Source organism: Caretta caretta, chromosome 9, assembly GCF_965140235.1.
Source record: "Caretta caretta isolate rCarCar2 chromosome 9, rCarCar1.hap1, whole genome shotgun sequence".
NCBI lineage: Eukaryota > Metazoa > Chordata > Testudines > Cheloniidae > Caretta > Caretta caretta.
This window is the reverse complement of record NC_134214.1, coordinates 81,992,659-82,006,332: the sequence shown is the minus strand read 5'-3', so window position 1 is coordinate 82,006,332 and position 13,674 is coordinate 81,992,659. Positions and strand designations below refer to the sequence as shown.

The following is a 13,674-nucleotide window of genomic DNA, read 5'->3' as shown; positions in this document are numbered from 1 at the left end:
GGCCTTTTCTGACTCTAGGGTTGACAGTCCATCACCAGCACTAAATTCACTTTAAAATGTCCAAAAGGACAGTTGTGACCTAGCACAATGCTGACACACATACCCACACAGTCTAAGTACAGACTCATTGCATTGTTACACTGTTGACCAATGACCTATTTAAAAAATATAAAGCAACTATCAACAAATGATTCTCCCCTTGAACAATAAGAATGAAAAGTATTGACATTATTTGTGTCATCTAATAACTTACGAACACCCAAAGGTATTGCTTTCTGAGAGGCTGCAAAATACAATCTAAAACTGCTTAAATCCTCATTATAATGCAGAGGAATGTCCATCAGCTCAAGCTCTCTTAAACAAGTGTGTCACCTGTACACAACAGATCAGAATGGAAGGCAGAGAAAACTGGGTCCAATTGAAAGTAAAAAGGGAATTCAGATAGGCAGAACAGAATTATTCAAACTACAATTTCACCAGGACAGTTCAGGGTGGCCATATCTTGCTGAAACAACCACCATGACGATTAAAAAAATTGAAGGATGTGTTTTCAGCTCAGAGCCAAGGTACAGCACGTAGAACAGGCAGCGAGAAAAGATAAAGCAACAGACTGATCATGGTTCATAGGAGGCACACACTTTATGCCCTCTCTAGTGGAATGTCACGTTTTGACTTCTGATTGGCCAAGGAATGCAGGAGTCAGTTTTCACTGGAGTTGAACAGAAAGTTTCCCTCCGCTTTGCAAAGTCGCTGTCTGAGCAGAATCGTCGGAAAGAAGAGGCCAGCTGCTCTGATATTTCCCTAAAAAGCTACTTAAATGAAATGAGAGGACTTATCCATCCAAGGATTTACAGCCTAGAAAAGAAGCAAAGAAGTTTTTTTTTCCCTTTTCTCTCCCTACTCCCAGTAGAGCTGATCAGATCTCAGTTCTGGCATGCGTCTCATCTCTCAGAATACTATGTCACAGTATTCTACTAACTTTCTCTTGCTTCCCATACCCGAGTATCCTGTCTTAGATTGTGTGCCCAACAAAATCATCAAGCTTGTTGTACTTGGTGGCAGTAACGTTGGCAAGACAGGTAAGTCCACAGGGCTTTGATTGTATTTACAATGTAACTGTATTTACATTTTATGGTCAGATTGACCAGAGTCTGTATATGCTCCAGACTGTAATTGTTGTATAGGTTTAATTACCACTTTAAAAAATGCTCAGAATTTTCAATGAGATGGATCAGATCATCCAATATATGTAGTTCAAAAGTGAGGTGGCATGATCAAGTGGGTAGGACATTGAGTAGATGTCCAGAGTCCTGCATTAAATTCTCAGCGTTACCACTGACCTACTGTATGATCTTGTACAAGTCACTTCACTGTGTCTCAGTTTCCCCATCTGAAAAATGGGACTAATGATACTTGCCTTCGTGGTATGTACCACTTTGAAATCTATGGATAAAAAAAGTATTATTTTCCACATATTTTTCTATGATTTGGGGTGGGGACAAGGAAGAGAGAGAAATTGAGTTTAGTTTAGAAATTTAGTTTTTGTATGTGTGGATTGTGATTTTAGTAGGAACAGACTTTGTTTTACTATATCTGAGGTCCCGCTTCCACTTAGTAAAATTTAAGCAGTCCCCTTTTATAGAAATTTAAAGTAGCTCATTGAAGATAGTGGCATAGCTGCATAGTTAAACAGCTGACTAGACAGGGCTGCATTTCAGTGGTGGGTGTAATAATCTTTAAAAATGGAGTCTGTGGGAATGCTGCGTGCAGATAGGGCTTGCAGAATCAGACCCTTCATTGTTTGTCAGTTGATTAATTTTGCCAACTATTTGGGATGAAAGGCACTATAGAAATAAGATGCTGTTACTGTAAAAAAAAATACCACAGTTCTTCTCAGAAAGAGATCAAGAGACAGCAAAATGTTTTCCAAGCTTTCTAGCCCTAGGATCTTTGAAACCATCAGAAATTAAGATGAGCAAGAAGTTCCCACTTGCTGCAGATTGATCACTTGCACAGCACATGCAAAAAGAAAAGGAGTACTCCTTTTCTTTTTGCGAATACAGACTAACACGGCTGTTACTCTGAAAACAGCACATGCAGTTTGTCCATTGGATAAAATGAATAGATTCACAGATTTGAGGCCAGAAGGGACCACTAGATCATCCATTCTGATCTCTGATATCCATAGACCAGGTCTTAAACTTGGTACTGTGAACCATTGTAGTATTGTAAGAATTTGCTTTGTTTTAGTTCATCAAATTATTTTAAGCTCAAAGGGTAGCTTGTGATAGCTTCATTGACATTCACATTACTCTATGAGTAGCCTGATTAAAATCAATGGGACAACTCATGAGACAGGGTGCTGGCAACCCAGAGTAATGGTATCATACTCCGGCCCCAAATCATTTCCTATGTGGGCAAAAATGGAGCCATATGCCCAGAGTAATATGTGAACAAAGTTTATCTTGGTGCTACACTAAGTCAGCTAGTAAGACGTTACATGCATTCTGCAAAGGCTGATATTGACTCAGATTAAAGGCCCATATTTTTTCCTTGTTTTACAGCCCTGGTTGTGCGCTTTCTCACTAAAAGATTTATTGGAGACTATGAGGCCAATACTGGTGAGTCTACTTCCTTGTGCGGCATTACAGATAGATTCCTTTTCCAATCACTGTGTATTACAAGAAAGTGAAGCAGTTAGATGCCCATGAGGTGCATATTTCCAGTTAATTGCCTCAGGCTATGAAAACAATAAATCAAAGGCTCGTTATTTACGATCCTTTTAGTCAGTATTATTTCCACTCTGATGGAAAAGGTTCAGAGGGAAAGATTGGCTTGGGGACATACCTACATTAAAGGCAGAATCAAGGAATGTTTCATGTATAAATTGAACAATAGAGGCCAAATGCTACCCTGCCTGTGCAACCGCAGTGAAGTCAATGGGATTTCACTAGAGTGTAAGAGTCATCCCAGAATTTTGTCCTATGTGTTTGCTTTTTTCAGTGACTTTAGTGTTGATGTAGAATGCTAGATTGAAGTCCTCTGTACCCAGGACAGGTACAGTGGTAATAGAAGCTTTCCCCACTTTGCCTTGCTATTTTGTCCAGTCCTGACCCACAGGGAACATCTCAGAGCAGGGACGGCTAACCTGTGGCTCTGAAGTCACATGTGGCTCTCCAGAAGTTTAATATGCGGCTCCTTGTGTAGGCACCAACTCTGGGGCTGGAGCTACAGGCGCCAACTTTCCAATGTGCCAGGGGGTGCTCACCGCTCAACCCCTGGTTCTGCCACAGACCCTGTCCCCACTCCACCCCTTTCCGACACCTCCCCTGAGCCTGCCATGCCCTTGCTCCTCTGCCCCCCACCCCCGAGCCTCCTGCGTGCCATGAAATAGCCGATCGGGAGGGAAGGGGAGGTGCTGATTGGTGGGGTTGGGGGTGGGCGGGTGGGAGACTCTGGGAGTGGAGTGGGGGTGCGGATGGGGGGCTGCTGACATATTACTGAGCTCTTTGGAAATGTATATTGATAAATTCTGGCTCTTTCTCGGGCTCAGGCTGGCCACCCTTGTCTCAGAGGGTATGATGCTGTGACCTATTTACTCCACACCCTCTCTGCGCACCAGGACACCCATTGTATTAGCAGGGTCTGTAAAGTGGATACCTGTGCACTAGGAACTGTACTGAGACCAGTTAACTCATCTCACATGTAGGCCACCTAACAGCTATGGGTGAACTATCAAGCTGGGCTGGATTCAAACCAGTGATTTTGTAATTGTTTTGCTTTGGGAGATACATGTTGAGTTGAGAAGGAAGAGTCAGAAATAGGGATGGTAGAGAACCAGAGGTCTTTGATCTACTCTGCCTGTCTGGTGAGTGATGGTCTGGAAGCTTTTACTGACTGCCCCCTTCCATTGACCCTAAATAAACCTTGACAGTTCAGTCTTTGTACTGCTTCTCTTTCTTTTCCTCCACCTTTCCTGCAAGACACTGTCAATCAAGCTAGATTTCTAAGTTTCACAATGGATTGCTACCAGACACATTGCTAAGAACTGCATGTTTTTTTTCCATTAAGCTACCAGCCCTACAGCCATACTGGATCAGAAACAAATATGCTAAAGATAAGAAACAGGTGTTAGTAAATCTGTGATCACATGACTATGCTTCTCCTGCGGCTGGATATAAGGCAGAACACTGTCAGCATTTGGAAGTACCTGTACTTTTTCCTGTGATATATTACAGAGTAGGAATAGCATATTGGCTGGTCTTGGTTCAGGGGTTAGGTATCTCCCCATAAAACAGCACAATCTTTTCCAGCTTAACATCTGACACATTTTCATAGGGCTCACAGAAAAGTTATTCATGCAGTGCAGTCAGGTTTAAAATGTACTATTTTAATGCTGGATTCAAATGCAGTGAACTTTGCCATAGTGAATGTCCTCATATTCTAAACGTTTCTATGAGCTCAGATATTTTTCCATTGGAACAAATATACCTGCTTCTGTGAACCAAATTTTAGAGACATTTCTCACAGGGATGATATATCGTTTTAAACTAAGGTTCACATGCACCACAGTCGGCGCTTATTGGCTTGCTCATAAGTAATCTGAATTGAGTTCATGGCCTATTGAGTCCTTGGCGAGTCAACTCCCTGCTTTCCCCTGGAGGGGATTCCTCCAGGTCAGAGTTGAAACATATTGCCTAGGCAGTAGCAGTGAAGCTTGTACTGGGACAGTATGTACACTGAACAGTGCCGCACTGACAGCTGTTGAGACTGTAGTTCTCTGTTTAGCCATGTTTAACAGGGGCTCTCACCTCTCGAGTGCCTCCTGCTGCTGTGTGCGGTACCGCAGTCCTTTTCCTGCTCCTGGTGTCCCATAGGTTGTTGGCCTCACTTGGCATGTTGTCAGTGGCTTGGCCCTCCAGCCAAATCACAAAGTCCAAATGAATTCCTTCTGGGGTAGTAAAGAGTCCAGTAAATGAAACAGTCTCTTTGCCCTCGCTAGCGTCTTCAGTCCAGCTCTGGGCCCTTTAACTTCAGCCCTTCACTCGGGCTTCCCAATGAGACTTGTCCTCTACTCAGGGTTTACATCACTTGGCCTGGGAACCCAGGCCCACCCACTACTCCAGGTTCTGATCCTGGGACCCTATGCACAGCAGCCATGTACTACTCACTTCAATTCGTTGCTGCTATTTCATTGAGCCTCTTCCCACCTGGCCCCCTTATCTTCATCCCTGACCGCAGGGTTAAAGTTCTCAGGTCCTCTCTCTCCCCCAGCTTAAGCAAATGCAGCCAGAACCACACTCTGGTTGTTCCTTGAGCTCCTGTGGCCAGAGAAGAGTCCCCTGCCTTGCTCCTCTGGTCCCAGCCAGAAACTGCTCTGCTAAGGCCTGGCACCTCCTGATTAGCTGCTTCTGTGCAGCCTCTGTAGGCAGGCTTGGAGGACCCACCTTTGTTGCTCCTTTACTGAGGCTTAGTGTAGTAGAACCAGAACTTAGTGTAGTAGGGCCTTTAGCATGCGGCCACAAAGGGCCTGTCCTACCATGTCACTTGTCTTATGTTTTATAGCTAAACAAAGAGGACATCAGTTTCCAAACTGTCATTATGTCAACCATGGATACTTCATAAACCCCAAACCTAAGCTTTCTTTATGTTGTTGGACCTGCAATACAAAAACAAATATAGTTCAAACCCAACATCTCCATTGTCTTGATCAAAGTTGGGCCAAGCCTAGAAACTTTTATCCAGCCCTCATGCTCTGAACCTTAGTGATCTGGATAAAATGGAACCTGGATACATGCTATCCCTACTTTGGGGGTTTCAGAACCATAGTCTGACTGATGAGATTCTGCAGACCCATAATAATAACCTAAACTCTCTAATCTTAATGCATGGTTGTGTGCTCCATTTACAATACTGTATGTATTTGGCATACTTTTCCTTGCACTTACAGTAGAAATCCATGGAAAACAGCTCACTCCTTTTACAGTGAATTCCCTGATTCACTTGTGATTACAAGCACTTCCAATCTGCATTATAGAAGAGTGCTACTCTATGTGGAATCAATGGCTTATTTTAAGTGGGCACAGAAATCCCATTCAGGTTGTCCTCTCTCATTCCAAAAGAAGTAGCAGATCATTAGGAAGAAGTCATCTATCAGAAAGAAGAACAGATATTCCTCAGTAATGTGAGTCACAGGAGAAATCGTAGGCCAGTATTTGCAACCATTGAAAATGGATTCTGGATTTGAAACTGTTGTGTTGCTCTTTGAACATGTCACATAAAATAATCTGGCCTGATTGTTCCATGGGTGAAGTAGTTTATAAAGAATTTAATTTAATTTTTAATAAAGAGTTTAAAAATGAAGAATTTAGATATAGCCCAAGGTGGTGGAAACACCCAGTCAAGGAACATATATAATACCATGTTACTTGGGCAACCAATCACACAAATTCACCCCTGTGTAAAGGGCTAGCCTGGGACCTATGTACCATATAATTCCCAGGACTCAGGACTAGAATATTCTGATTTTGACTGGATTTACTTTTTTTTCTCCGTTACATGTACTGTCTCTAATTATCTTACTTATTTATCAGGTGCCTTGTATTCAAGAAAATTCACCATAGATGGAGAGCAGATCTCCTTACAGGTGCAGGATACACCCTTTGTCTCATTGGAGGTAAAATGTCTGCTCAATGGATTTATGCTTCAGAATACAGTGGGTGCCTTTTGTTCATTGCCAGCTCTTTGGTCTCCCCTATACGTAACTCTTGTCATTAGCAGATGTGCCCGAACTAGAACCCCAAATGTGGACATCCCAACTCAGATGGCCTCTGCCCTGCCTCACCTACTCCTTTAAGTCAGGCTCCTTTCAAGTTAAATCAAGGCCAAAAGAAATGACTTAGTGCAGCCCAAGCTTAAACTGAGGAATAAAGCTGCAGGGTTAGCTTGGTTCAACCAAGTCTTTGCTTAATCTAATTGCTGGCCAGGAGTTCCTGTCCCTGGATGAGCAGAAGGAACTCTCAACTGTTCAGAGGCCAATCTGGCTGCTCAGGTCAGACCCTCCTTTCCCAGAGCAAATCTCTCTTCCTTCTGAGGGACAGTCTTTATAGTAGCTGTAGAAATCTCCAGTTGGGGGCCTTCTTAGTATCTGCATTAAACCACTCCTTACTTCTCAGGTGCATGAGGTGGATAAGCTCCATCACACCAACCCCCCACCAGCTTTCAGGGTGTTCTCGTTATAATTCCTGGCTATGGACCTCTCCATAAAAGAGCAGTGCTAAACTGACTCTATTTTTTTGGAGCTGGTTTGGAAGCAGACCAAAATGGTGGAAATTTCACAGAAGCATCAAATTTTGTGATATTTTCCCCTCGAATGGTGGAACTCTCACAAGAGCAACTGTTTTCATGAAGTTTCTAAGATTTAGGGCCAAAATTAAGTGCATTTTCATCAACACTGAACCCAAATTCCAGGTTTGGTTTTTCCTTGAAACCAAATCCAAACCCAGATTTAATTTACCATATATCTGAATCCAAACACCATTATCAACCTCCTCCTCTCTCATGTCAAACCTGAAAAGGTTTGAAGATCCTGTTTAGTTTAGATATGCACCTGAAAATACAGATACTTCTCTGTATCCTGGCTGAGTTATCCCATCATGAGTTTGCAGAGCTGGGCAGGAAATCTCTTGTAATCCAGGATTCCATCTGAGTTTTCTTTGATCACTATAAATTAGTTTAACTGAAAAGCCAAAAGTCCCAACCAATCGTGTCCCATGCCTTTTTAGAATGGGGGTGGTGGGTGGGTGAGATGGAGGAACATACATCCTAGTCATCATTCATTCTGAATGCTACCATCATCCACACTGACAAAAGGAAGGCAGGGAAACCTCCAGAACCCTTTACAAAATGTTTTGGAAACTTAGTCAGATTTTGTGGGGAGAAATTAAAAAAAAAATTCTCTTTTTATAAACAACTATTTTTCCAAGGAAATTTTATTTAAAAACCACATGTTTTTCTCATGAAGCAGAAGTCTGTGCTATGCAAACAATATTCTATTTTGAAAGGAATTCTTACCCTGCTTGTAAGGCTTCCAGAGGAATAAAACAAGAATTAAAATGCATGCAGAAGCCCAGATCTCACATTTTTGCTAGCGCCAAACAGAACTTGACCTTTCTAAGTTTTGAGTTCAGTTGAACCCATGATTTTAGTGGTTTTGAAATTTAGTAAAAGAAGCTCTCCTATCAAGGACACAAGGTACAGAATGACATCAATTGCCAAGTATAGTCTTTCCCTCTATTTGTAAAAATACAGCAGAGAATCAAAAAGGTACGTTGTAGTCTGAAGCCCTAACTAAAAGCCCTATCATTTTCAGAGGATGAAATTCACCTCTGTGCAGAGGCCCAGCATATGGCTTATGTGCCACTTACACCCTCAAAATAATGCTTAAGTGGGAATTAACTGGTACTAGCTCTCTGCACAGGTGTGACTATCACCCAGAGACCCTGTTGACAGAAATTAGGCACTGTAACTAGGGAAGCATGATAAATACATAATAAAGGGAATCCACCTTTCATTCTATCCTGGGAGTGGAGGAAGCATGAAGGAGGTCCACTCCCCTTCCTTTCTCTCCAGATATAAAATCATTTTTCAGATTTCACTATTTTGACTCGACACTGACCCGAGTTTTGATTTCTGGAACCAAGGCCGAACTTTGCAGCATTCAGAAGTGTTACCTCTGAGGTTTGGAGTCAGCACTATTTCTAATTTAATGATGGGAGGCTTCATTTCCTTTGTCCCAGTGAAAGCCCTACACTGTTTCAATAATTCCCACAAAAGCTTTTTACCTTGGGTCTGTGTTTGCACCAAATGGTGTAATTGAAGTGATTTCAAGGGCTCATTTCTGAATTGAGCCATCAAAAGGATGTTTGACTAGGTTGTGTTCATGTGTTTTCTAAGGAGATCCTTGAACGACAATGAGTCACTTGCACTCTGACATCTGTGTGCTGTGATTTCTGGAGAGAGTCATGTGGAGTTACTCAGAATTCTAACAACATCAGAAATGTTAATGTTTAAAAAAAAACAGAAGCAGACAGATAACTGGGTTTGTTAAATGATTAATTGCTACTTGAAATATCCATAGCCAGTGACTGTGTGTAGTTTTTAATTCGTAAGGAGACATGTCTGTAAACAAACTAGCTTATTAGTCTTCTATTTTTGTGAATAAAACATTCCACTGAGGATTATCACATCTATCTTACTGCTGGCTGGGCCCAGCCATTGTAACTGAGAACTTCTGCTCGGGAAAGCTGCATTCATCTGTTCCAAAGAAGTTTTCAAATCCTTGTTTATAGCAACTAGTTCTTTTCCCTGCTAAAACGAGTTAGCTGGTGAAAGGGGCCTGGTGATACAAAGAAGGGCTACTTATATACAGATCAGTTACAGTAACCATGCAAGCTTCCCCTCTCCCCACACACTGCCCTGCCAATGTGTTGACCTGGGGCACCAGAGAGTTCACGCACCTTAACCTTTGAACTGACAGTGAATATATCTATTCATTCTAGGTGTGACTGTAATGTTTGTGAGGTTGGACACCTGTTCGGCAGGAACTGGATTGAGACCCAGCAGCTCATTTCACATAAATAGAGGTCACTTGTTATATCCTGAGAGTTGCATTCCATGTGGAAATGATCCATGAGTATCTCAATTCTTTAATGGCTTAGGGGGCTGCTGTACCAATGATATAGCCTTACTGCTGTGTGCATCCCACAGCACCACTAATGAGAAAAATCCAAACACAGCATGGGATCAAGTGTGATGGCACTGTGAGATGGAAGAGATGAGGTGTTATTAGATTTTTTGAGCCACTGCCTCCAATGTCTGTGGTCTAAACTAAAGAAAAAATTTTCAAAGGTACAAAGGGCAATTAGGGACCCAATTCCCATTGAAAGTTAGGCCCCCAACTCCCATTTGTACCTTTGAGAAATCTCCCCCTAAAGCAAAGATTGCTCTTTTAGTTTTGCCTACAGTATTCCTCCTGCTGTCTGATCAGTTATTACATAATACATTTAAGCCATCATTTTCAACCCCAAGTGCCTGAAGTTAGGCTCCTAAACCCATATTTAGGTGCCTAAATAAAGTGATCAATTTGGGGCAAGTGCTGAGCACCCACAAACCCCACTGAAACCAATGGGAGCTGCACATGCTCGGCACCTTTGAAAAATCAGACCACTTTTATTTAAGTGCTTGAATGTGGATTTAGGAGCCAACCTTAGACAGCCAGGGTTTAATATTTTGTCCTTTTCTCCTATTTTCTTGTTGTTGAATCTGACAAGTTAAATATCTGTCAAAAAAACTGCTGATGATTTTTCCTGGTGTTTCATGCTAGAGAAAAAAAGAAACCAAATTACCATATGAATGGTCGATATGATAGAACAATGTTTTAGTAATGGGGAAGGGGTCTGAGAGGTTGCTGAAGTTCAATTTTAATTTAGGGTGATTAGATTTTGGGTCTGTCCTACAGGTTTCACTTAGCCAATTAGCTCATGGATTATTTTTATGCCAGTTTATTCTGGACAAATGTATTCATACTGGGCCATTCAATAATTTGATAAGACTCCCAGAATTTCATTTGGCAAAAGATGTTGGGCCAGACATTGCAAGATGCTGAGCATCCCCTGGTTAGGTTCCAGAGGTTCCAAGAGACTTTAATTCCCTCTGACGTTAGTGGAGACTGAAGGTGCTTAGTACCTTGTAGGATCTGATCTAGAGTGAAAGAAGTTACAAGGACTTGTATGTTGTTTCAAAGAGCCTATAATATTGGCAGAAACATTTCTTATCAGACCAAGCCTGCCAGATAAGAACATGCAATGCTAATCTCCCTGTCTAATTGAATAAAATCCCAGCAAAGATATTAAAAGTAATCGATTAGTCTAAAAAAACCTCATACTTAGAAATGAACTGATCACAACTCAGGCCAAAAAGTAACACATCAGCTTCCTTTGCATTCTTCCCCTGGTGATTGTTATTCCTGTCCTGATTAGGAGCAATGATGTTATAACACCTGATATGGGCACTCTTGGACTGTGCAGACATGACAAAAAGACAGCCTAACAGTAATCAGAAATCCATCGCCTCCTGGAGAAAGTAATCAGTGTTCAGGCCACCATTTATTTTCAGCTCCAGTGAACAATCACTTGCAGTAGATTACTTTTTCTAAAAAAAACTTTTAGTCTGAATATCTGGAGAAACTTACAGATGGTAAGATCCATCAGACAGTGGAAAAGTCTCCTCAGGAAAATGGTAGAAATCCCATCCTTGGAGACATTAAACGCTGGACCGGAAAAGGCACTAAAGAAGGTACTGTAGGGAACAATCCTTCCCTTGGATAAGTGGGGCTAGACTAGATGACCTGACAGTTTTTTTCTGTCTAACTTTCTGGCTCTAACCTTGATGATTCCATTTATCACCCCTGATAACGAGGGGAGGGGTGCTGAATACTGATTCAATAAATACAAAATCCATTTGAACGAAGCATCAATGTTCTGACCATTTTTTAACCACTGAACAACAGCCTGGTCTCCACTCCATTATCTGTGCTGCCAGATCCTATTCATATTCCATTGACATATCATGGTATTTCATTCTAGATCTGGTACATTCAACAGCAGTCAGAGTTGCCTTTTGCTCTGTATTCGTGTCAGATTAAGTAGCAGCAATGTGATGAAATGGAGCAATTGCCTGCTCCCAGTGCTGTATGATCACTTGCTGCTGCCCTGTCCGATGGTAGCTTTTTTTGCTTCTTACTGTCTGTTTTCTAATCTCTCATCTCTTGGTTTTGATGGCAGGATGATAATGACAGTATTTGCTGCCAGGAGCAAATAAACCGTTCAATCTACTGGGCGGATGGTTTTGTATTTGTTTACTCCATCACGGACTACGATAGCTACCGGGTCATCCGACCCCTGTACCAGCACATTCGCAAGATCCACCCCAACGCCAACATCCCCCTGCTTCTGATGGCCAACAAAGGAGACCTGCTGCGAGCCAGGCAGGTGTCCTCCAGAGAAGGGCTTCAACTGGCCAATGAGCTGGGTGGCACTTACTGCGAAGTGTCAGCCCGGGAGAACTGTGAGGGGGTACATGAGGCCTTCCAGCAACTTTGCCAGGAGGTGGGCAGGATGATTGGAAGCTGCAATGGGGAAAAACGGAGAGGGCTCCACCTCATCCGGCCCAAGTCTCCAAACATGCAAGACTTAAAGAGACGTTTGAAACAGGCACTGTCTTCCAAAGGGAAATCTGCCACTACACTTTGACATAGCTGACAGCTAGTTCAAAAAGCAAGCAAGCAAGCTGATATTTATGTCTTTATTTCCTCAAAATTCAATAGACACATTGGTTAAACACAAAGATCTCAGTTAAACATCCTCTGTTTCCTTCAGCAAAAGGACCTATAGAATGGGTATTTCTGAGCAAGAATTTGGAAACTGTTTAAAACGATAACGTGTCAAAAGCTATGCACTTTTTAAAAGGGGGACACCGTCAAGTAGTTTATGCCTAAAATTTAGGTTTTATTAATAAGAAAAGATTTTTAAAATCCTAGAGAAGTGAAGAGAAATGTCTTGGGTTTTTGTTTTGGGATGTAAATATTCCCAAACACAAACATTAAGGAGCTAAAGCATGATAACAGGAGAATGAAACTGACTATATACAGAAAGTGAAACTCCACTAGACTACTTTCCCTATCCTGTGCTAGCTAAGTGAAATTCAAAAAGCAAACAAATAGAAATGGTGAAAACTAAGTGAGATTCAAATTAGATACTTTAAATTACGCTATAAAGTTATTAATAACAATGGGAATGATTTTTTCAAATATGATTTTTATCATTACAGTGCCTTTTTAAAGGGAGTGTAAAAAATGACAGTTCTCTGATTTTTTTATTTTTATTATTACAAGTAACACCTGGGTTGACTGTAACTGAAAGTATGGAGGAAAAAGATATGTTTCTCTTATTTTTTTTCAGTTTGTTTACTTTGACAGCACTCTTTAGTTAGTTTCACTACAGTCTGCTTCCCCCATTTTTATGTGTGTCTTCACATGGCAACAGGAGAGAAAAAAACATCAAAAAAGATAGAGAAGTGTGATTGGGCTGGCAGCAGCTCATTGCGTTGTGTCTTGGCATGCGCATCTCGCAGTATAACCTTCATCACGTGATTTTTTTAAAATAGGATCTTAGTTTTGTTAGCGTTGTTTGTAGAAAAAAAAGTTTAACTGTATAAATAAAGTTAATTAACCCTCAGAGCAATTCCCACAAAGCCCACTCAGCAGCTGAGCCAATCTTATTGCCTGCAGTTGGTTTGAATATGATTGTGTGTGTGTGTGTATACAACATAAATCCACAAGGCCATACAGGTGTTGTGTCATTAGTTGTGCATTGTATGCAGAAGCAGCCTATAAGTGGAGGTGGACCAAACCACAAAACAGTAATCCTGTTCCAAACTTTCAGAGAACTCGGGAGTTGCCAGGTTAGGGATTTGGGTGGGGTTGATCCTTGTACAAGAAATTATTATTCTGAGTTGACTAAGGGAATAAATAGATATTTCTGTGAGGTACAATACAATCCTGATGCTTTTACATGCACAGGCCTGCAGCAGGAGTTAATGATTTGAAGGTAACTG

General features: G+C 41.5%; 1 protein-coding gene across 2 annotated transcripts; it reads left to right on the top strand.

Annotated features, from left to right (window-relative positions):
- The first annotated feature begins 640 nt into the window (after positions 1-640).
- On the top strand, positions 641-13,403 carry LOC125642967 (ras-like protein family member 11A-like). 2 transcript variants are annotated; one of them, XM_075132482.1, is made up of 4 exons: positions 641-1,079; positions 2,565-2,621; positions 6,594-6,715; positions 11,844-13,403. In XM_075132482.1, the coding sequence occupies exons 1-4, from the start codon at positions 935-937 to the stop codon at positions 12,309-12,311; spliced, it is 792 nt and encodes a 263-aa protein (XP_074988583.1). In that variant the 5' UTR covers positions 641-934; the 3' UTR covers positions 12,312-13,403. The 2 variants fall into 2 exon arrangements, with proteins under 2 accessions (XP_074988583.1, XP_048720937.1); XM_048864980.2 differs by having other exon boundaries at positions 646-1,079; positions 6,594-6,676.
- The last annotated feature ends 271 nt before the right edge of the window (positions 13,404-13,674 follow it).